The 25,017-nt window shown below is 40.7% G+C and overlaps 1 protein-coding gene across 1 annotated transcript in view; it reads right to left on the reverse strand.

The window, feature by feature from the left end:
- Positions 1 to 25,017, reverse strand: part of SYTL5 (synaptotagmin like 5) — a 164,336-nt gene that overhangs the window by 22,020 nt on the left and 117,299 nt on the right. The window contains exons 8-12 of the mRNA XM_075059764.1: positions 20,315 to 20,447; positions 15,904 to 16,010; positions 10,813 to 10,905; positions 4,636 to 4,814; positions 2,099 to 2,201 (exon numbers count right to left, since the gene is read on the reverse strand). Coding sequence (XP_074915865.1) covers positions 2,099 to 2,201; positions 4,636 to 4,814; positions 10,813 to 10,905; positions 15,904 to 16,010; positions 20,315 to 20,447 — 615 coding nt within the window. The remainder of the gene's footprint in view (positions 1 to 2,098; positions 2,202 to 4,635; positions 4,815 to 10,812; positions 10,906 to 15,903; positions 16,011 to 20,314; positions 20,448 to 25,017) is intronic.

Consider the following 25,017-nt stretch of genomic DNA (forward strand, 5'->3'; position numbering starts at 1 on the left):
AGCTCTCTGTCCAGAAGAGTGCAGTGCTAGGAACAGCTAAGATACTGCGCAGAACCCTCAAACTCCCAGGCCTCTGGTAGAGGACCCCAGGTTGAGGAAGACACATACCACCCATAGGGGTGAGAGGGGAATTTTTTTTTTTATATGAAATTTCATCAGATTGCGTAGATGGGGCCTAACAAAGTTTGGAAGCCATGTTAGGATTGTCTTAGAGAACAGTGTTAAATGTGATCTTTGCTAGATGGATACTAACTCACTTTTTCCCAGTGCAGACCAGAGGCAACTATATTATAAACCATTTTACAAATGGTGCTATAAAACAGATCTGCCCTTGGTAAACAAACTGGCCAGACCAGGTGTATTTAGTTTGTGAAATGAATTAATAGCCGGATTAGGCCAATTACACTGGCTAGAGAAGTTATATTAGCCCCTCTAACAGGAAACTTGTTTGGGCAGATTTTTATTAGCTGCTATAGAGAAAAGACCACCCTGTTTAAGTATTTGGGGTGGGATTTTCAAAAGTACCTGAAGGACTTCGGAGTAAAAATGGGATTTGTGAGGTAATATAGCTACTTTAGAAACTCCCATCACCCTTGGTTCCAAACTCACTCTAGAGGGTGTGACGTTATGCCCCATATCCTTCATAGAGATATTGTTATGAATATGGCATAACTAAGATGTTTTATGCAAGATGGGTCATGTGAGGTATCATTGGAAAGGTTATTATCTACTGAATGTGTTTATCCAATTTACATGCATGTATCATTTCTGTATCTGAAGTCAGGAATATTGACTGTGTGTACTTGGGGGAACGCCTAAAAGGCAGTATGCAATCAGTCTCAATGAGCCATTAGGAAGAACAGTAAGACTTGGAAGATACTAATCTCCCACCTTCCTGAGAAGCTTCCTGGGCTTCTGCACTGCAAGGTGATGTGATGATGTTGCCTGGCACGGAGTACCACCTTGGACACTGCTAGTATTTTTCCACTGGAAACAAAGGATTCCTGGCTTACGTAAATTGTATTTAAGGCTGGGAAGTGGCTCAATCACGGCTCTTCTTCACTGCCTTCCTGCCCAAGAAGGAAGACTGCTAAAAACACCTGAAAGAGCAAAGGAACTAAGTAGGGGAAAGGCCAGGCTGAGACAGGGGTCTAGCCTGTAAAAAGACAACTGGAACTCTGAGCTGCAGAAACTCTGCAACCTGCCTAAGCAACACATAACATGAGAAATTAGTATCTGTAATCTGGTTTTGAGTGTTTTGTTTTATTGTTCAGTAATCTGCTTTGTTCTGTTTGCTAACCCTTACAATCACTACAAATTTACCTTTTGTCATTAATAAACTTATTTCCTGTTTATTCCAAAATCCAGTTTGTGCAATTCATATGGGGGGGGGGGGTAGGGGGGAAGCTGTGCATATCTCCCTCCATATTGAGGGAGGGAGGGATTTTTATGAGCTTGCGTTGTACAGATCTCTCAGTACAGCGCAAGACAATATTATTTCGGGTTTACACCCCAGAGGAGGTGTGCACAGGAATGCTGGCCATTCCCCTAGCTGAGCCCTCCCACAGAGAGCTGATCACAAACTCAGTATGATTCTACAGTTGGGTGTGTCCCTACTGGTGTGTGTGTGGGTGTGTGTGTGTGTGCACGCATGCATGTGTGTGATGGAAAGGAGCTTGAGAGCTGGTCACAGCAACACAGAGTGAGGGAAACCCAGGCTAGTGAGACAGATGAGTGGGACCCCAGCAATCTGGTGGCAGCCCAAAGGGGGGGGGGTCCAACCCGTCACAGAGGGGATTTCAATGATTCTGAAACTGATCCCCGAAAGCAAAAATACAATAGTTGATTATCAAAAGTTATGTTACACCTGGAAAGGAAAACAAAATAAAAACTCTCCCTCAATACTGAGAAGTCAAAAGCTACAATCACTATGACAACTAGATATTTTAACTCAAATATTTCAATTTTTAGTATCACGTCCCAGTGTTTAAAATCAATTTCCCAATGTTTGGTTGATAGTATAAATAAATAAAACAAAAAACAAACTAAATTTAATGGTAAAATTCAGCATGGATTACAGGCATGGCAGTGTTCTCACCTTTAGGGTTTCATTAAACTCTGGATTGATGGTGTTGCTTTTGATTTTGGTCTTGCGTTTACTTTGGCGAGATTGGTCTGGCAGGAGGTATGTTTTGACATAGCTACAGATCAAGAAATAAATTATTACCAGAGAATAAAAACAACCAAGTCTGAGAGGGCCACCTGGCAAAACTACAATAGAAGTGAGAGTCAGGAAATCAATTTTTGCAGAATAATCCATGCATAAATATTAGAGAGAAAAAGTGAGCTACGTATCTACACACACACAAACGCACAGAGGATTCTGAGGGCATCAGAATACACCTCTACCCCAATATAATGCTGTCCTTGGGAGCCAAAAAAATCTTACTGCATTATAGGTGAAACCGCGTTATATCGAACTTGCTTTGATCCACCAGAGTGCGCAGACCCCCTGCCCCAGAGCACTGCTTTACTGTGTTATATCTGAATTACTGTTATATTGGGTCGCATTATATCAGGTAGAGGTGTAATTACAAGAGCAAAGATTAAGTAATTTGACAGTCCTGAGAAATAAATATAACTTTATTAGCAAGTTCCTGTGTTGCAGGTTTTATGTTTTTGATTGACCATATATGCTAACAGGCAAAACTTGAAATTACACACAAATTCATCCTTTGGCCTACCTTCGTATATTTGCAGGGTTAGAGAATTTTAGAAATTGTTATTATTAGAGCTTGATTAATACATAAAAAAATTCTTAAATATTTTAGGCTTTTTAAAATTCTCATATACTATCATATAGTTTACTACAAAACTGGGTAGATGTACACACAATTACTAAAGAAATAAAACATAAAAAGATGGGGGTCGAGGGGAGAAACAAAAAAGACTGATTAACCTTGGCACCTCCTCATTGCATTGCTTAGGCAATCAGATATTTAACTTCCAGTTGAAGTCTAAAATGAATTTGCTTTGGTCATGTTCATCTCTTTTTGTGTTCGCTTTCTACAAACATTCATGCAACTGAGTTTTACTAGCATCAATATTTTGGGGGAAAAACCCACATTTTAAGTTTGCGTTCTCAAATATTGGTGGCAGAGATTGAATTTTAATAGAGCATTAATAGCTGAAAACTGATTGTTACAGTTGCACTCCTCCAGTGAACTAAAATAAACAATACTGCGTGGTTTATGTGAGCAAATCACAACTAAACAGCATACTCAAATAGCAAATCAAAGTAAACAAAATTAGTTAAAGTTTTGTCAAGTAACTTTGAATAGCAGATTTGAGAAAGGTCATGATCTGTCCATGGATATTCAGGAAAAAAAAAGGCAAAATCATTCAAATAAATTACCTAGTTTATTTATGACAAATATTCGCAGAAACTATTTAAAATGAACAACATAATAGCCAATTATTCTCTTGGCTCTTGTTCTATTTAAGGATAGTTGTGGAAACAGCTCATTATTTTGTGGTCAGACTGACTTTTATAGGGACTTCTTCCAGGACCATACAATTAACACTAGTTTGTTTGTACGGTGTTATGCTATTAGCCTGTGGGCATGGATCAGTATTCATGTCACACACTCAGTCAGTACCTGCCCCAGGCCAGGGAAGCTAATGTTACAACCAGCAGACCAAATTCAGTGTTGAATCCTGGTCACATTAAGAAGATTCTATTGGCCAAAAAGGCAAATTACAATTAATCTCGGAGTGATTACTTTCTGTTGTCATCGCATAGGAGCTGAACTTTCCCCTACTTTGGAGAGCAGTAAGGCTCTGTATGCAGACTGGGCCCAATTCACCATAGTGTTACTCCAGTTGTACAGGAGTTCCACTGGCATAAAAGTGAACTAACAGTGGTGAATATGGACTATTGTTCATATTACACTATTTTCCAATAGTGGTGCAGTATCTATTTTTTTTATTTATAAAAAAGGAGCAATGAATAAAGTGGAACTTAGGATTTACCGATATGTTTGATTTTAGAAAGAGGCATATTTGGAGTGAGGGATGAAGGATGCAATTTCTTTCTACTCTATAGGTTGCTTTTTCTGGCTGTGTTTTTATTACTAGGAAATGGCTATTTTAAATTAAGGGAATGTAGAGTTCTATAAAAGCGCCATACTAACACCTCTGGCAGATCAAGTCTTCTATCAAAGGCAGAGCAAACCTTCCCAACATTATCCCTCTATAGGACTTCAACCTTGACTCTAGCAGCAAGAAATTAGTTCAGTCTCCGTGTCCATTCAGATGCCTGGCCCTTGTGCCCAAATTGCCAATAAAAGCATGTCAATTATTTCCAAGCACGATAATGGTTGTTAATCATATGAACTCTTGCCCATTACGAAACACACTGAAAACACTAACTCATTTCACATAGGATTCGAAGCAGTCTGAGTGTTATGGCTTCTGATCACTTGGGACCTAGAGGTGAAAGGCTTCATATCCCGTTACCAGTCCACATAGTATAGGGCTACAATAAGTTCTCACATGCAGTCTAGAGATTCAAACTGTGCAGTAAGACTGAGAACACTTCTAGGAAAGGGTAAGAAGAAAATTCTCTATGCTTACGGATCTGTTCTTTGCTTCTTTTCATCTGCTATGGCCAGGTTTCTGCAGTTTTTTACCAGGATGTTGAGGGCACCCGTTTTGTAGCTGTAGCTGAGGTGGAGAAGTATTTCCCCACTGACCTTCACATTGCCATAGTCCCCAGTTTCACTGTAAACACTCATCATGCTGTTAATGCTAGTCTGAAATAAAGACCAAAATAAGATGACTTGGAAGCTCATTCATTCTCTTTCCAGAACCAGCTTTTTTCAAATAATGAAAGTCCTGCAATTACTGTTCTGCTGAATCTGCTATGAAAACTAGGATATCAAAGGACGAACAGAATTATCACTTACTTGATATAGAAAGGTATCATGATATCTCAAATGCCTACATAGTGTTTCTTCATATGTTGCACTCAAAATGATTTATAAAGGTGGTTAAGTTAGTATGATCACCATTTTCAGTGGGGCAACTGAGTAACACAGAGGTTAAGTAAATTGTCTACAGTCACATAGCAAGTCCCAGGAATAGAGAATTTCCATACTGGGGCAGACCAATGGTCCCACTAGGTTAGTATGCTGTCTCAGACGGTGGTCAGTACCAGGTGCTTTAGAGGAAATTATATGAAACCCCATAATGGAAATGACACAAAAACTTTGCTGTATTAGGATACTGTATATGTCACCTCACCATGGGCATTTCTAAAAACATAAGCACGTGTCACAAATTTTTTAATTGTCCCTAATACAACTACTGGAAAAGAATTAAATCTTTGTAAGACAAAAATTAGTCAGTTTGTACATTACAGAAACCCAAGGCATTTTAAAACTCGGGTGTACATTTTTTTTGCTGTTTTTTAAATAATATTGATCAAAAACATATCTAACTTTTGGTGTCTTTTAACTGCTGTAAAAAAAAGCCTGTGTAAACTACCTAAAGAGTTCTCAGCACAAAGAAGGAATAAGAGGGAACATCAGAAAAGCAGAATGTCAGAAATACAGTTCACAGGAAGCAAGAGAACTCACAGTATCACCATCTGCGTCAGGTACATTTAAGTAGGAGCATTTCCTGTCAGAGCCTTCAGGAAAATTCTTTCAGGAAGACAATGCAAAGGTCAAAAGAAAATAGCATTAGATGGCTGCAGTAAGAATTCAGAAAAGAAATGACAAGTTCTACAGGCTAGGTGGAAGGTACAGTAGTGATGTGCTGTTAAATCACAGTGACACAGTATTTATAGCAGTGAGGCACTAAGCCATACCTAAATCCCCCTTCAATAACGAATTGTATAATTGTGTAATGAGTGAAGAAGTGTCTCCTGGTTGCCTGCAGGAACACAGATTAGTGACAAATGAAGACAGAATCTGCTATATTAAGGTAGCACCAAACAAATTAAATGTGAACACCGACTCAGCAGACTGGGATTTTCATTTTGGTCAATAACACTGCAAACACTAGTTAACTCTGTATTTGAATATTCCAATTGAAATTAGCGGTCTTGTGTGAAAATTTAAGCATGCATGTAAGTGTTCGCAGCACTGGGGCCTTCATAAGAAACTAGAATTGTGATTAGAGCAAGCTTCTCTGAACACTTGTAGGTTGAGGTTAATTCTGTGGAGTTTTTAAGGGTATATGTAAAATAAAAACAACTTTTTTTTCCTGGTTTTACCCTTTACTATTCTTTTAAAATTGGCCTCCAAATTTTGTGAAAAAAGTTCTTTTTGGTTTTTTTTTCCAAACTGAAGTATTAAGAACATTAGGGGCCCGTTTTCCTCTTGTTGCTGAAAGACCTTGGGAAAACATCTGAAGGATCTCACCAGTGAGGTCACAGGAGTTTATAACTTGATCACCAGCTCCTCTTCTAACCAACAAAGGGAGAATGTATGAGCCACAACTTAAGCTATAACCTCTTCTGACATTACTGGTTGGACCCTCCGAACATCTTGCTAAGGTCCTGCAGCAAAGAAAGTAAAAGAGGGACTGGTGTGGTTATTTTTGATATCTTAGATCTAAAACCAAATCACCAGAAAATGTCTCTCTCTCTTTTTTTTTGTTTAAGAGAAAAAGTCTGAGGTTAATTTTATACATCCTAAAAATGCTTTGGCTCTTATTGCTATTGGTGTGTTCTGTACTGCAGTTCAGCTTTAACACTAGGGGGGGTACGGAGGTACCACCTTCCAACCAAAACAAGCTATTTGTAGCAATTGCTACAAATTGGCTCAAACTTCTAGGCTAGGACTTGTCCAAGTCACCATGCAAGCATCAATTTAAATTACTGCACAAATTAGATTTCCTTCTTGTCTCAATACACTTAGAGCTACATTTTCAAAGGGTGTTGCCTAAAGTGTACGCCGAATAATATTTACATACCTCTATCTGTTATGCACATAAAATGCAGTTATTCAAATATGAATGAAATTATCCATTGTGTGCACAAAAATGTCTATTTACCCATGCAGCAGGAGTGTAACAATGTAAGAGACAGCCTTTGAAAACCTGTTCTTAACTTGTATATGTTAAAATCAACACGTTGAGGAAAAAAAGGATTGTTCTTTGATGAATCTAAGCCCATTCTTGATTTTTTTCCCCTGTTGAGGGGAATGAAAATAACTAAAGTAGTGACAGTGGAGCCCGGGAATGAGTCAGAAAATCCCTACATTACTAATAAATCTTTAATAAAATAACAAAAGACTAATTTAGAAAACACTTTATAACAACTGAAATATTTCACTTCTTACAATAAAAGCCTTTTGTTTTGTGGGATTTACACTGGGAGTTGTGTTAAATATGATACTTGTGGCTCTTTAAAGAAAACTTACTCATGTAATGACTGTAAGTCTCAAATACCACTAAGAGTATCAGAGGGCTGAGCTTCATTTTACTAAACCTCTGAGGCCTGTATTTATCAGTTTAGCATTTTATATCTTACTGGTAAAATATAAGACACTGGAAAAAAGAATCATACTGATGAAATGGTCCTGACAAGTTGTTGTGTCCAGTGGAGGAACCCAGGAAAAATAATCTCTCTTTTCTTTTAGCCCAAATACTGTGGTTTTGATTTTCAGGGCACTCTAAGTATCTACACTCTAATCTCTTTACTCAGATTTCTATAAAATTATGCTCATTTGACATTTATAATATTATTTTGTGCCACTGTACAAAGTCATTAGTTTCACTACCAGAAGCTAAAATTCAGCAACAAGCAAATTACTTGCAGAATCTGTACAATACTGAAGGATGAGATGCACAGAATAAACTAAATAAAATCAGAGAAGTGTGAGTTTTAGAGATGGGGAATATTAGCAAGAACATACACTCAGAGTAGGTCAAAATAGACCAGTAAAACTGATCCACTCAGAGTGGGGGTCGGGGGGGGGGAGGGAAGGGAGGGAGAAAAGCTGCTTGCTGATATTAGCTTTTCCATTAACGTAGCATGCAGTGACTTTAATAAGCATGCTGGGGTGGATGTGAAGAGGAAAGGAGCACTGAGGCATGAGATCATCTCAGTTCTACTGCAGCAGAAAAGCTGCATTTAGATTAGGAGAAAGTCAAAAGGAATCTATATAGAAAGACAAAACCTCTTGCTGAAAGTACCAGGGAAAATGCTCATTAAATACAGTTACCTTACCAAGGGACGTATTGAGCACCTACAATTCCAGTCTCAGTGTTCAGACTAAGAAAAGGAATTAATCTATAAAACCTATAGACTAGCAAGCTATAGGTTTTATAGATGTGTTGGCAATTATTCAAATTCAAATTTGGTTAAGTGGGTGTAATTCAAGTGATTTTGATAGAGTTACAGTTGCTTACTAGGGTTGATTTGGCCTGACATGCCCAAGACTCTTAACTCTGATTCCTTGAATTCCTTGAGACCCTGGAATAAAAGGGTTGACCCAGCTCTTTCTCCTTCCAAAGCAACAAGCTGAATTCCACGCTCACAATTGAATGCACCTCTTTTGGGGGTGACCTTTACCGGAATTCTGTCTGCGTTGTGTGAAACATTAAAAATACAATAGCATATTCCACAAAATAGAGTTCATTTCCTAGTATCATGGCCCAAACACTTTCCTTTCCTTTATATCAAATGTCCTGATCACCAGTTCACCTTGCTAACACCCTCCAATCGAGAGATTGCTGCACTCCATTGGCACTGTGTATATTTGCTGCAATCTTGGGTCCCACAGAGCTATTCTGGCACAGGACCTAAGGATGGGCAAGGATGGCTGTATGCCCCTTTTGCAATCCCCCTATCCCTGCAACAGCTGGGGAGTCAGCTATCAAATCTCAGGAGTAAGTTAAAACAGTCTAAGGGTGGCTCTAATTTATGGTGCCTGCAGTGTGCACCACGCATGCCCCTTCCCCTCAGCATGCCTCCGACCTCAGGGAGTATAAATTGATTATGTAGTGCTGGTTACACCAACTCTATCCCATCTGCGATTCCCCTGCTCTAAGTGGATCCACAGCTAGCCACTTCAAATAAATTTAAGGTTGCTTGACACTGCTGGAATACCACAAAGCAGCCTTCTTAGGGCTAAGGATCTGGTTCACTGTCTATAGTTTGGGAAGTGTCCTCAGAATGAAAAGCTGTTGCAGAAATATACAATAGTTTACATGGAAAGCAGAAATGCTTTCAGCAGACCTGATCCCCACATATCTTATTCTATGCCTATGAAATGACTTGAAACATATGAGCCACACTGGGATTGTGTTGCATAGAGATCGGAATATATGTGGGGAGTCGGGGTCACCATCAGTACCAACTCCATGTGGGTTATGAAGCTACTGACACATCATGCAAATACATAAAATGAAAGCACTTGTATGTTGCAGGGAGCTTAAAAGGATGTTCAGTTTTTTCAAGGTGAGGCCAGGCCCAACCATTCACAACCCCTCGAAAGGCTGCAATGAGAAAGAAGGAAAGACAGAACAGGGTGAGATCCTCTTCCAATGAAATGAAGAGGGTTCAAATCAACCACTTCTCTAGTCTAACTCTGAAAAATTGAGCTCATTGCACATCATAAATCCCTATTTTTAATCTCTCCAGGTACAGGCCTTGTAGTATCTCACTTCGTCACTTAGCAGGAGCTAGGGTTGCCAATTTTGGTTTGACGTATTCATTTTATCATATGACATACTCTTTAATTAAATATTAATCTTTAACTCCTGGAGACTCCAGGGCAATCCTGTAGGGTTGGCAACCCTAGTTAAGAGCCCATGAGCTATGGCTATTGTTTACTCTCTTCTCCCGTCACCCCCACACAAGACCCCTGTTCCCCAACTATTAATAAAAATCTTTTCTATCATAAGGACAAATTGTCTCTATCCCCTTCCCAACTCCTCAGAACTCAGGGAATTTCCACTGCTACACTTCAGCAAAACTATTAAAAAAGAATCAAGTGTGAGCATTTTCTTTTCCGCTGTCTGGCACAATTTAAATAAATATAGACATTTGCTATCCTTGGTGTTTAGTGAAAGATGTTTTATCTTCTGAATAGGTTTGTCTGACAGTGGTCAGAAGTCAGGCAAAGTGGATGGAAATCACACATCCTTCCAAAAGTGGGACTGCCACTACAAGTGACAGAGGATTTTCTTTTAAAGCCACATTATCTCCTCATATCAATACCAGCTAGCCTAGGTTTGCTCATTCTGACAGAGCATCTAGATTGGCCAGATGTTTCAGGATTCCTCCTCCCATTCTTTTCCATGTTGAAATTGCTCACAGTGCACACACAGCATCTGCCAAATAGATCATAGTTACAACTAATTACGGTTAAGAGCCTGATACTGAGTGCCCCCTGCACACCTTCTTTTGAGTTCATTTCAAGGTAAGGGCACTCAGCACCTTGGGCAAAGTGCTCAAAACTTCTGGAGATCAGGTCCCAAGTCATTAGTATGCAAGGAGGACAGCTACACTATAAACAACAATGGATTTCTGCTTCTGTACTGATTGCAGAGAATGGCCTTTGAGCTTTACGGATAGGGATACTAAAAACAGAAAAATCACCAAGAAGTCAAAGTTGCTACTAAATAGCAGTAGGAAAGGAGGTCTGGATATGAAACATTACAAAAAATATCTAGTGAATGAAATTGAATGCTCAGTGTGTGTGTTGTGTCAGTAGCCCACATCTACTTCAGCAAGAGACTGTTTGCTTAGTGACAAAGAATGAAGGAATTCTAGATGTTTTCCAATGGAGACCTTACTGTTGATAATCCACTTGCCAAATGTCCACGATGTTTTAGATAATGAGTGGCCGCTATGTCATCAGGGTTTTCCTCTATCTCATCCAGGTAATCCTAACCGCAAAGAAAGAAAATGTCATTTAATTACTGTAAGTCTGACTCCTTCATTGGGTTTTATTCTATATTTTTCTGTTTAAGGAAGATTGTGTCAACACACCTCCCAAACTCAAGTCTCCAAAGACTTTTGATTTACACTTTCAACAACTTCACACAGTCACAATCAGTACAGCAGGAACAAAGGGCACTTCTGGCTCACCTTTCAGCTGTTTGAAAACTGTAAAACCTTCAGGCTTCTATGTCTCCAGAGTAGGAAATGAATTGTTATCTTATGCAGTGGGGCACTGTGTTATGAAGTCAATTTCCAAGCACCCTATGTTCTCAGCAATACATCTGAATTACCTTATTCTGCTATTACTGCTAGGCATCTTTACACACGTATTTAGGTTGGGAGACAAGGGAGGTAGGTATTTTTCAAATCTTAAGAATATAAATATGAAAACTGGATGGCTTTGGATACAGTAATGGGTTATGGAGGCTTCAACCTTTAGGTCATCAACTAAGTTCAGCCCAAATCCATAGTGACCAAAAGTTATTATTACCATGAACTAGCTATTCAGTGAGCTGAGTTTCATGTTTACATAACAACTAATCCGCACCACTAGTACTATTAATTTACATCCTTGTTGGCAGTCATAGCAGACAGACTAAATATTAAAAAACAAAACAAAACAAACTACTTTTTGACTGGTACTTTGAGTATTCCGAGTCATGTTTGGGGACAATGAAAGAAATGTGTCTTACCACTGTCTGTGCTGAATACAGCTGCTGAATAAACAGAAAACTGTGGCTTCTAGAAAAGTCAATTTGGAAATTTTCAAGAAGATTAAATTCATGGTTCTCTTTTATTCAGCATTATAGAATTTTAACAAAGAAATTATATTTTCACAGGTGTGTGTGTGTGTGTATATATAAAATTGCATTTTAGTAAATTATCTAATTCTTATACCTTAGGCACATGAGTAGAAAATACAATTTGGTAATTATAAACTAAAACTATTAACTGCAACTTGAAAGCAGATGATTAACAGGAATGCTAGCTTTTGATAAAAAATTGAAAGACCCCCAGACAAACAGAAAGTTACCATCCTATTATGAGTCGTGTGGAGACTTCACGGGTTTTAACAAGCATTATAGATGTAAGCAGAATCTGAATGAGTTCTCCCCTGACAGCTAGCTGGGAGGGGGAGAGACTTCAGGAGCAAACTGTGTTTACACAAACTCACCCACTCTGCCTAAATATCCAGAAGATAGAGTGGTGTTGCTCAAAGTGATCAATTTTGGCTGGTGATGGGTTACAAATCACTTTAGCGCTGAATGCTGAGGTAGTGAAATATTATCAATTTTGCTGTCTTTATTGTATGACTAAAGGGGAGCAAAACTGTACTTAACCTGTCCCAAATGGGGGGGTCACCCTCAGCTGAAAGAACCTCGTTAAAGTAGGGGTTTGAATGCCAGACCCTGTGACAGTAAGAGGGATAGGGACAACCACTGTGAGTGGGGTATGTTGAGGGAGCAGAGAGGGGCACAGAAAAGGAACTTTTGGTTACAGAACTCAAGAACATGAGGTGGAAGGCACAGCCTCATGGACTGTGCAGGGTGAGCGTCCTGCTCACAGTTTTAGGTTTATGAATCCTGCTTGTGGCATTTCCCCTAATTAACGTTGGGTGACTTCCTTCCTTTCATTAAAAGTTTCTTATATACACTCTGTGCTTGTGAGAGGGGAAGTATTGCCTCTCAGAGACACCCGAGGGTGGCATGTAATTTTTCCAGGTTACTGGGTGAGGACTTAAACCCCTAGATATTGAACCTGGCCCTGGCTGCTGCTGGCTCCAACTGGCAGAAGGAATACATAAAGGTTATGACTGACATTTTCAAAGCTGCTGCCATTAGCTTTAATGGGAATTGACCACCCATATCTCTTAAGCAGAAGTTTTGAAAATTGGAAGATAGCATCCAAATTCCCCTTAGGGCTTTGAGAATCCCACCCTACATGCTAATTTAAACTACTCTTGTCTTTCTTCCAAACCAAGCAGATGCTTATCTCCTTCAAGCTCAAGTCTCACAGCTTTTTATGCAGGCCAGGAGAACAGAGTGGTAACTGGGCATGTAGGGAAGTGTTGTGGGTTAGAACTGTTAACATTTGTCAATGGATTCCCAGTTATTGCATGGACAACTCAATTTCAGACAAAGGGTATATATCTGACTGCAGCTAGCAGTGAGCCTTTCAGATAGACAAGTTTAAGCTAGTTTGGCTCAAGCTAGCATGCTAAAAATAGCAATGCAGATGTTGTAGCACTGCCAGAGGCTTGAACTAGCTACCCAAGCTCAGATTCACGACATTGGGTGGGCCTGAGAGCCTGAGCCTGCCACCCATGCTGTTAAGTTCACACTGCTATTTTTAGAATGCTAGTTCAAGCCAAGCTAGTGTGAGTATGTCTACAAAGTTCACTGCCAACGGTGGTGTAGACATACCCACAGAGGGCCAAGTCCTTGACAGGTATAAATCAGGGTAGCTCCCTTGACATTCCCTCTCCCCACTGACTTCAGTGGAGCTACACTGATTTATACCAGCTGAGAACCTGGCACAGAAATAAGCAGACTCCTCCAAAGGAGGTACTCTTATCTCCTGCCAGTGTGGGGGTTATATTGAAGGAGCAAATATAGAGACACAGCCAGGACTATTTTCTCCCTCAAAGTTATATATAATACATCTACAGTTTAATGAAAAAAATGATAAATAGTTTTTGATTGCCCAGCATATAAATGTGAACATTTTCAAACTTGGGTGCCTAAATATGTCTTCGGGTATCTAATTTCAGACAGTCATGCTTAAACATTTGGCCATCTCGTCCTCCTTGCCAAAGGAACTATGAAAATCTAACCATTAAAATCTGTAACTCACCTTATACAGACTGTAAGCACATTCTTGAAACCAAGAGATTGCTAGGAAAGCTAACATTTCACCTCAGACTCTCTCATTTGCCAGCAGAGCCACAGTTCATTTTACACAACAGCAGCAATGTTTCTCAAGGGTGCTATAAAAGCACAGCCACATAATTGGTTACTGTTGCTTATTAAAGTTAGAAGTGGTAGGAGACTAAGTAATCTTCATTCTCTCTGTCAGGGTTATAAAAATACACTTAATCCAATTCTTTCTACTAAAATAGTTGAGGAAGTGGTGAGCAGTGCTTTGTATTACTATAAAGTGGCCGAATAGGTGTTTCTTAATAGACCTTTAAAAACCAATTCAGTTTGCTCTGATACACTTTTGAAATTGCTTCTTTTAATTCCCTGCTTTTCCATGTTCTGACAGCAGCATTTTTGTCAGTAACCCAAACGCACACAGTTAGAGAGTTCTCTCAATTTTGAAGCAGACACCACAATTAATGTTTTCCCTCAGTGCTCTTTGATAAATGTATTTCACAGTATTCAGTTTTTAAAATCTATTTGGAAATTGAAACCAAGAAGCATAATAGAATCAGAGAAAGAAAAGACCTATCAGTTATCCAGTCCATCTCCCTGAAAATAGAAGACAGTGCCCTACCAAAATCACCACCAGCTGATTGGTAGCAAGGGAGGCAAGTGCCCTCCCTCACTCTTTCAGCACAGTTCATCCAGGCAATCTGCTTCTTGCATCCATGCAGGACATCCCCCACACCAACAGCAGCTGCCACTAACCAGGAACACACACTTCAAAGCCCAGCTACCACCACCAGCTGGCCAGGAGTTGATTCTTCATTTTGCACACTACCCCTGAGATGTCTCTCACCTCCCACATCACAACCTAAAACACTGTGAAGGCCACAACATTACCCCACAAACACAGCATTACTGCATCCTCAGCCTCTTTGGAACAAGTGCTCCCGGGGTGAGTGCTTCTGTCTATCTTACCCCTTGATACCAGCATGGATGTCTGTGTGTAGCTACAGCTGACAGGACATGACTGCCTGGATTATAACACAATTGTGCCCATGAGGCCCAATCAGGATGGGGGCCCCATTGTACGAGGTGCTGTACAAACACCCACAGACATGATCCCTGCTCTGCAGAGCTTACAATCCAAGAAGACAAGTGACATATGAAGGGTGTGGGGGAGAGGAATATAAGTCAAATACATACAATTTTATATACAGTATAAAAATTTAAAAAATAGTTATAAATACATAAAACTAAAGCTAAATAACCCCACCTGTCTCTCACACATCATTAACTTGTTGATTTCTTATAGGCACTGAGGCCCAGGTGGGACTTGGATATATTTTAAGGAGGAGAAGGAAATGGTTTATGGATCAGTTCAGGGGAGGCAGTCTATGTGCAAGGGGAAAACATGGGAGTGGACACGGAGATGTTTGTGAGAAACTGAAAATAGTAGGAGGTGACTGGCATCACTGGGGAGAAGAGACAGGGAGGCTGACGTGTTGCAAGACTGGAACAGTGAAATAGAGAGAGGGACAAAGTTGAAGGGCTTTGATACTGAGTATAACTCAGTATAAAAATAAAAAATCCAATAAAACAAGAGTTAGTGAAGATCTGAAGTGTGCAATGTACTACATGAATGGTATTCTAAGATGAGACTTCATCCCCTACAAACTAAAAAATTCCCAGGTGAATAGCTACTGTATCTACCATAACTACAAAGAGCTGTAACTATAGCTATTACTTAGAATCAATCATACACATCATGCTTGGAAGGTAAGGTTGCCCAAGGATATCATTTGTTAACTGTCCACAAAATTCCACATAATTGAGGCACCTTCTTAACAAATTGACTCCCAAACACATTTGTCTCCATAAGCCCAACACACTTCTACTCCAATTTTTAATATTACTGTAGTGTGCGGTGCTTTACATTCTGTAATGATTGCAGCATAAGCTAGATGCAGACTTGAATTTATACAAGTCTGAGTTAATTCTCGTGCAGAACTAGGAGTTTAAAGATGCGAGAGTAACAATTTTTCCACCCTGTGAGCTTTAGTGTCATTTCTAACTCACCAGGTCCTGGTCTAAAGCATCTGGTACTGATCTACTTCTTAAGCTTACAGCATCCTTGTTTTCTTCTGAGAAAGACACACCCAAATCTATCTCAGATTTGCTGAGATCTGGAAAACAAAGGGGAAAGGAAGGTATTTATTAATATATAATTTATACAACAAATACTATTCTTTTCATATGGTCACTTTTTAATAGTTGTTGCTACAGCACCAAAATGTTTCTTTTTTAATCAAATCAAAATAATCTCCATCAAGGAATTTGTGCCACGTCACCCAATTGCGCTATGTGAGCACTTTCAGCAGAATGATGGAAAAATAATTTTTACCATACTATTCAGCTTTTTGGATACCTCCTTTTCCTCAGCACTATTATGTGCTCTATAGTTCTGTACCCTATGGGTCACACACTATTCAGCCTTTGGCCTCCCCAGGCAGGGCCACCTGCTTGGGTCATTATGATATCAGGAACATAAGCAGCAGGAGCTCTGGATGTTCATAATGACTCCTGCAACCCTTCACCTCAGCAAAGAAGAAAAAAAAAACTAGAGTCCAACTTTCAATGTTGAGTGAATAATGATACTGCGACCCTGGGAGCTCCTCATACCAACAGGCCCATGGAGTATACCCATTATCATAATTTTCCCCAGGATGTAATAAACGGGTACCCTGGCATTACTTTTTGAAGTAACTCACAACAGGCCTGATACACTCATTGCCCCAACACACTGTCCTCATGATATTCATTTAAGACATGTCTTGTAATATATCATTTGAAAAGGAAGAACATGCTGGTCATTAATGTTACTGTGAAATGTAGTTAACACTACTGTATGTGAAATTATGGCTACTCTCTGATATTATGTTTTAGAGTCTGTAAACAGACAAAAGGAGGTAAAACTGGTGTTTTCCTAGACAAAAGAATCAGTGTTTCCTCTAATTTTTCCCTCCCATATGTGAAATGAATTTTGTTATGTGTACCAATATGGAGGTGATGTGTGACATATCACCTTAATATTGGTGCACATAACAAAATTTATATGGTGGGGGAGGGGACGAGGGATTTGGAGTATTGGAGGGGGCTCCGGGGTAGGGCAGAGGGTTGGGGTGTGGACTCTGGAGTGGGGCCAGGGATGAGAGGTTTGGGGTGCAGGAAGGTGCTCTGGGGCTAGGGCAGAGAGAGAGGACTCCCTGCAGCTCTCTCTCCCTGCAGCAGCACCTGGACTTGGGGAAACAGTCGCCTCTCCCCACTGTGGCAGCAGGATAGGTTCCCCTCCCCTGGGTGGTTTGGGCCAGGGGAGGAGTTCCCCAGCCACAGCTGGTCCAGGCCGTGGCAGAGTTGGGGCCAGGGGACGGGTGCCCTGGCCACAGCAGGTCTGGGATGCTGTGGCTGGATTTGTGCCAGGGGAGGGGCACCCCTCCCCCGGCAGGTCCCTGGGTGAGTTCCCTGAGTGCCTTGCCTGCATGGCACTGAATAGGCGCTGCACAGCGGCGCAGCTTAGAGGGAACTTAGAATGGAATGTGTATTTACTTGTCTAACCTGCTTGATCACCGGCAGAGGACCATGCAACTATGTTTACATATAAGGTAAGCAAAACAGTCAAGCTAAGAAGCAGGAGAGAAGACTGCTTAACCATCACAATGAGGGACAGAAGCTGCACCCCAGGAAGTCTTCTTGGCTCTTGAGACAGAGACAATGAATGTTGGTCAATATAAAGACAAGCAAAATCCATTTTGGTTATCCATCACTGCTGAGAACAAAGAAGCCAGTGCATTGTATCTATGAATGACGGGTCCTCCTGCTGAACTAGCTGCGACTGCTGACAACTTGGTGCAAGTAAGAAACTATGTTAGGCAACACTAGATCCTGCTACAATTATGTTTTAGACACTAGAAAGCGTCTTATTTTTGTTTTGTTTGTAACCCTTTCAGACCTCTTTCACTCTTGCTTGACATCACTTAAATCTCTGTTTTTTGTTAATAAAACTTAGCTTGATTACTAACAGTCTCAGTGCTGCATATTAAGGTGGCTTGTATAACCCCAGCTGAGGTAACAAGCTGTTGTGTGTACTGGCTCTTTGGAGGCAGCAAACTTAGTGTTACCTCTGTGAGTATCCAATCGGAGAGACTGGGCACCACAGGGGAGATGGTTTTGGGGAGACTTGGGACTGGAAAGGTTGCTAGTACTATCTCGCAAAAAGTAAGCAGACTTGTGGAAGGCAAGTTGTGTGCAAGTAGTTGGTGTCAGGACTCTGAGCCAAAGCTGCACAGTACAGCACAGAGAATCAAGATTACAGGGCAGGTAGTGACAGAACCCCTTACTGGTCTGCGTGAACCTCCAAAACATCACAGATACCAAGAGGCAGTGAAGGTGCCTATATTTGGTACTGCTGATTCCCATGTGGAGAGGAGAAGGGAAATCTCTCTGGGACATGGGAGGTCCTGACTTACCAGCTAATGGCAAATGGTGTAAAACGTACTGGCTGCTTTGTGGAAGGATTCTCTTAGTTTTCTCCTACAGAATACTCCACGCTGCTGCTGTTCCCCATATAAAGGGAAGAAGGAAGTCCTCTTAGGTCGTGGGCCGAGGGGGCTTGGAATTTTTGATTTGATTCCTCCACCCTGGGATGTAGCTGGTGCTAGTTTGGGGAAGGATTTCTCTAGTCCATCTTCAAGATTCTTCAATAGGAGAAGAAGCTGCTGTGATTTCTTTCAGCTTCCTATCTACCTTGGTGAAATGAAGCCAGTTATCAATTTCCAGGGAGACTTTATTGCATCAGGTAATGTGAGAGGGAGAATCCCTCCTTGCACAGAGAAAGCAGCAGTCAGAAATGCCTCTTCCTACAGATGCAGTGCCTGTTCAAAGGTACTTTGCTGCTTTCAAGCAGGAAAAATCTAAGGTGAAGAACATAGCATCTTTGATTAGCTCTGTGGGATATGTTACCCAGTCTATGGTACAGACCAACCCCAGCTGAAACAGAGTGGCTGAGCCCTGCTGTGATTCACAGACTGGCTCATAAATCTGACAGGCTGAACAGAGAAGATTATGGGGATGGCTGAGTGAGAGGATAAAGGAACTTCTGCCTTCTGTTTCAAATGAGAAAGAGAACAGTCTTCACCAGTTCCTGTAAAATGGCTCTGGGTGCACCTTATTGTGCCAATATCATTTAGGCACCATCCTCCAATGAAAGAAACACTTTCTGTCCCTCTGCAAAAGGTAATGACAGGGTAACAGTTTATTACATCCTGGGCAAAATGAAAATAATGGCTACACTTCACAGACCTGATTCTCCACTGGGCTGCATGTTCTGAGGCCATTTGAACTTGTGCCAAGGGAGTGTAAAATCCCATCCAACCAGAATGGCACAATTATACACAGGTGCACATGACCTCACAAGGTCAAGTTTATTAACTGATGGACTCTCTCAGGAAAGTACCACTGAGCACAGAATGTTCCATTAGCTGAGAATGTGTAATGTATATAATACTAACACAGATGACATTATATGGGGTTTGAATCTAAATTCCCTTTAAGCTGCGCGGCCACGCAGCTATTAAGCGCTGCGCAGGCGCTCAGGGCTGCGGCAGGGAGAGATGCCCCTTCCCTAGCCCAGGCCCGGCCCAGGGACAGGTACCCCTCCCCGGGCCCAGTCGGCCCAGATCTGCCACAGCCAGGGGAAAGGTCACCTCCCCTCCAGCCCAGGTGCTGCTGCAGGGAGACAGAGCTGGCGAGGAGTCCTCTCTCCCCACCATAGCCCTGGGGAGCCCCACTACACCCCAAATCCCTCATTCCCAGCCCCACCCCCGAGCCTGCACCCCCAGACAGAGACTTCACCCCCACATACACGTCAACTTTCTGCTCCAGTCCTGAGCCCCTCATTCCAAGCCCCACCCAAGCCCACACCCTCACAGCTAGAACCCTCACCCCCCTGCACCCCAACCCTCTGTCCTACCTCTGAGTTCCTCATCCCTGGCTCCACCCCAGAGCCCTCACCGCCTTGCACCCTAACCCTTCGCTCCAGCCCTGAGCTTCTCATCTCTGGGCTCACCCTAGAGCCCTCACTCCCCTGCACCCTAGCCCTCTGCACCAGCCCTGAGCCCCCTCCCACACGCCAAACTCCTCGGCCCCACCCCCACCACATGAATTTTGTTATGTGCACCAATATGGAGGCGATTTGTCACACATAACAAAATTCATTCCGCACATGGGTGGGAAAAATTAGAGGATACACTGGCTAGGATCACAATTTTTCCCATATGAAACAAGTGAAAGGTATTTTCCTTTCTTATTATAAACCTGATATTTTCAAAATTAACAACAGGAAACTCAACTGCACTTATATTTGACCATCTATTACGCATTAGAACAACAAAAAAAAAGGGTGAAAGAATTAGGACTACTGATGAACATTTACCTGATGTTAGAGATGCCCTAGAAACTGCTATTGAAGGTGTTTCAGATGCATTCCTACGGTGTCTCTTCACTAAATCTTCAGGTACACTTTCACTTGCAGGCACAGAAGCATCATTTTTTAAACCAGGATCCTGCTGAATAAGAATAATATACATTCCATAAGCATAGAGACATACAATAGCTTATTTATGGTCATCATTACAGTTTCATTTCCATAACCCAAAAGAACATTACAAGTACACGATCACTTATTAAATATTTGTATTATAATTAATCAGCATTGGGGCCCCATTGTGCTCAGCATAATACAAAGGGAAATGACAATGCAATCCCTGCATACAACCTAAGCTTTGAATTTAAGGGGACAAGTGGGGCAGGAAGGGAGAGGGGAGGAAAAGAATACAATCAAATATATACAATTGCCGTTTTTCAAAATTATAAATATGCCTGACCTACACACAGTTTTTCTACAAATACAGCTTTGTTAGTTAGAAGCGTGACTCATCTGACATAACTATAGCGGTACAAACCCTAGCCTGGACACAGTTATACTGGTATAAACTGCGGTTCCTATATGTAAACAGCTACAGATATAACTGCATCCACACTAAAGGCGTTATACAACTTTTGTGTATAGACAAGGCCATAGACAAAGTAAGTGCCAATTTACTTATTTGCCCCTGAGCCAAGCCATCATAAATTGGCTGATTTCTTATAGGTGTCGTGGTACAGGTGGTTCATATGGAGAGAGCTGAAGGAGAAGAAATGGTAGAACCCTTACAGATGAATTCAAGGAAGGCATTCTGTGAAAAAAGAGCAGCATGGAAGAAGGTGCAGAGAGCAGCTGGCAAACACACAGGCATCCAACATGTACAGAAATAAGAATATTGTAATCAAACACGTCATTATCAATTATTGTGCAAGGCACTAACACAGACCCAAAAGAACGCAGAATCCTTCCTTTGAATAGCTTTTACTCTCAGAATATAGACAGTAGGTAGGAAAAGGGAGAATAACAAAATATTAAAGGTGGCCAGACAATGATGCAATGGTTGGCTACCTGCTGATAATGTCACAGCACAAAGGCAAAACAAATTTCTCCTATCCACAATCTGTTTTGAAATTTTAGAGTGTAAAGTCTTTGGAACACAGACTGTGCTTTCTTTTGTATTTGGATAGTACCTAGCACATTGTAGATGCTATTGGATATATATAACAACATAGATTTGACAGCATATGCTGGCTCATATGAATTTGTGGCTTTTCATTGTTAAATATCCCTAACAAAAAAGACTAGAAATTGTTCTAGCCAAGAATATGGAAAGACAGCCTGCTACATTAAGGGGCGGGGTGGGGGGAGAGAGACTACATCACAATTGAAAAACAACCTTTGGTGCATATATTAGTAACTACAAGAACTACTAGAGAACCATAGGTAACATGAAGGAAGCTTGTCATGATATCAGTATCTGTAGACAGATTGCAATGTCCCACCTGTAGCAATCTATCATGGGAGCCAATGGGAAGAGAGCATACCTAAGAAAGGTTCCTGCCTTTACAGTGTCCCTGACTTTGCTAAGCATCACACCTGTATAAAATGAAATGGTAACACACTAACAAAAGCTTTCCCTACTGCATGCCAGAACCAGGCTAATGGAAATATTGCTTATTAGCAATCAGACTGACTATTGTGACTCATTTCTGCAGCTCAGATATGGTTAGCACTTGCAGCTGAATCTCTATCCCTGCCTTTGACAGCCATGTATTCAGGAAAGGCAGGTCATTCTCTCAAAACAACACAATGTTAACTCATTAATCACTGCTCAGTGCAATTGAGATGAACATTCTGAAACTCAAAGTGAAGTTAAAGTGGTATTTTTATAATAATGTGAAAAAGCATCACTGAGACAACTGAAGGTAATTTTGGCTACTGTCTTCTAAGTATTTGCAGGCACTTTTTTCCATTACAATTTTTTTTGACATTATCAATTCAAATATATGCATAGTAAATATTAAAGTCACTAGTCAATCAGTTTGACAGATAGTACTCTAAGCGCAGGAGAATAAAAAACAGAACAAGAAACTATCTTGATGGACAGAGTGAATCTCAAAAGCTTGCCAATTTTTAGTTACTCCAGTTAAAAAAAAGACCACATAAGATGTAATGGGGGATTTATATACATCTATATACAGAGAAAGTAATATCTTTTATTGGACCATCCTATGTTGGTGAGAGAGAAAGAAGCTTTTGAGCTACACACAACTCTTCTTCAGGTCTGGGAAAGGCATTTTCAGTGTCACAGCTAAATGCAAACTGGAACAGATTGTTTAGCATAAATTGTCAAAACATATTCTAAGGGACCATTCAAGGTGAAGTGGCTCATTAACTCCCCTGTAGTCATAGAACAAAGTCCTCTCTCTCTCTCTCTCTTTCACTCATACACACACACACACCTCTCTCTCTTCACAGAACACTTAAGTGTCAGGTGGGATTAAGTTAAAATAGGGAATCACAATCAGTGCTAGTACAAAGGCTGCAATCATTGCAAAATTTAAGATCAGCAAAATCGCATGGATAGTTGCCTTCCTAAAAACATAAATGAAGGATAATTATTATTACATCCTGCTCACATCAACATTTGTGTACAGGGAAGAAACTAGACTCTTCCATCTCTCTGTCATTAGCTGCTGTTTCAATCTGCTCTATACTGTTGGGATCAACTGTTCTGCTCTCCTTGTTAGTGGCTGTTCTTAAGATTTCTCTTAGGTGTCCTTGTTTCCTCACACTAGTTGGTTTCCATGTGGGAGTCTGGGTGTTGGCAACTGGAGTATTTGCCCCAAATATGTACAGCGCTACCTTCTGATTCTTGTAGAGATAAACTGATCGTTGGTGATTTCTCTCATCTTTTCATTGATGTTAAAGTCTCTTCATCCAATGACTCAGAATCTTTTGTAGGCATTTAAGTGCTCTATCTAAAGTTTTAATAGCTCACCAGCTCTCGCAGCTGCATGTTGGCACTGAGATTACAATTAAGCTGAAAATTCTCAGTTTTGTTTTGGTAATTTATATCTTTAATTTCCAGAGTGTGTCAAGTTTAGTGAATGCAGTGGACACCTTTCCTAGCCTTGATGTCACTTCTTTCCTGAGGTCTCTCTTGACTAGTATATAGGGTTACCAACCTTCTAGGATTGTCCTGGAATCTCCAGGATTTAAAGATAAATCTTTAATTGAAGACTATGTCTTGTGATGAAACTTCCAAGAATACGTCCAACCAAAATTGGTAAACCTACTAATATAGTACTGTCCAGGTAAATGAACTGTTCTGCTTTCTTGATATTTTTGCCTTCTATTACAATGTTACTGCTTGATGTCTGGGTTTCAAGGATGTTTGTTTTGGTGTAACTGATTTTGAACCCTGCTTGGCCTTCGCAAAGGCATCTGCCTTCGTAGCTTTTCAGAAGTGTTTCTCATTAGCATGATATCAGCAGCAAAGTCTAGGTCTTCTAGGCATTTGCCATTACCCATGACATGCCAGTGTTTGTGTTGCTAATGCACATCTGCATTATTCAGTCTATGGCAATGCAAAACAACAGCAGAGTTAGAATGCAGCCAGGTTTCATGCCAGTGTCCACAATGAACCACTCTATTGTTTGGTTTTTCACCCCTCCATAGCATTTTGCTTCACTGTACAACGCTGTGCTGATGTTGATGACTTTAGCTGGAATTCCATAAGACTGAAGAATATTCCGCAATGTATGCCTTATACAGGCTGTCAAATACTTTTTGGGGAAAAAAAATCAATGAAATTGGTAAGAGGAGTCTGGCATTGTATATGTTCATCTACTACAGTCCTTAGTGTGAAAATCTGATCCACACATGATCACTTGAGCCTGAATCCAATCTGTTCTTCCCTAAGCATTGTATCCACTGCCTCTTTTATTCCTTATAGTTGTAGTATTTGCGATAAAGAAGATTTTCCCTACAAAAGAGAGTAGTGCGACTCCTCTTTACTTTTCAGAGTAGCAGCCATGTTAGTCTATATCTGTAAAAAGAACAGGAGTACTTGTGGCATCTTAGAGACTAACACATTTATTTGAGCATAAGCTTTCGTGGGCTACAGCCCACTTCATCGGATGCATGTAGTGGAAAATATAGTAGTAAGATATATATAAATACACACACACACACACACACAGAACATGAAACAATGGGCGTTACCATACTCAGTTAAGGTGAGCTAATATCAACAGGAGAGAAAATGAACTGTTTGTAGTGGTAATGAAAATGCCCCATTTCCAGCAATTGACAAAGAGATGTAAGGAACTGGGGATGAGGCGGGGAGGGAATAAGTATGGGGAAATAGTTTTACTTTGTGTAATGGCCCATCCACTCCCAGTCTTTATTCAAGCCTAGTTTGATAGCGTCCAATTTGCAAATTAATTATAATTCAGCAGTCTCTCGCTGGAGTCTGTTTTTGAAGTTTTCTTGTTGTAATATTGCAACTTTTAGGTCTGTAATCGAGTGGCCAAGGAGACTGAAGTGTTCTCCAACTGGTTTTTGAATGTTATAATTCTTGACGTCTGATTTGTGTCCACTTATTCTTTTACGTAGAGACTGTCCGGTTTGGCCAATGTACATGGCAGAGGGGCATTGCTGGCACGTTGGCATATATCACATTGGTAGATGTGCAGGTGAATGAGCCC

This window comes from Chelonoidis abingdonii, chromosome 1, assembly GCF_003597395.2.
Source record: "Chelonoidis abingdonii isolate Lonesome George chromosome 1, CheloAbing_2.0, whole genome shotgun sequence".
Lineage (NCBI taxonomy): Eukaryota > Metazoa > Chordata > Testudines > Testudinidae > Chelonoidis > Chelonoidis abingdonii.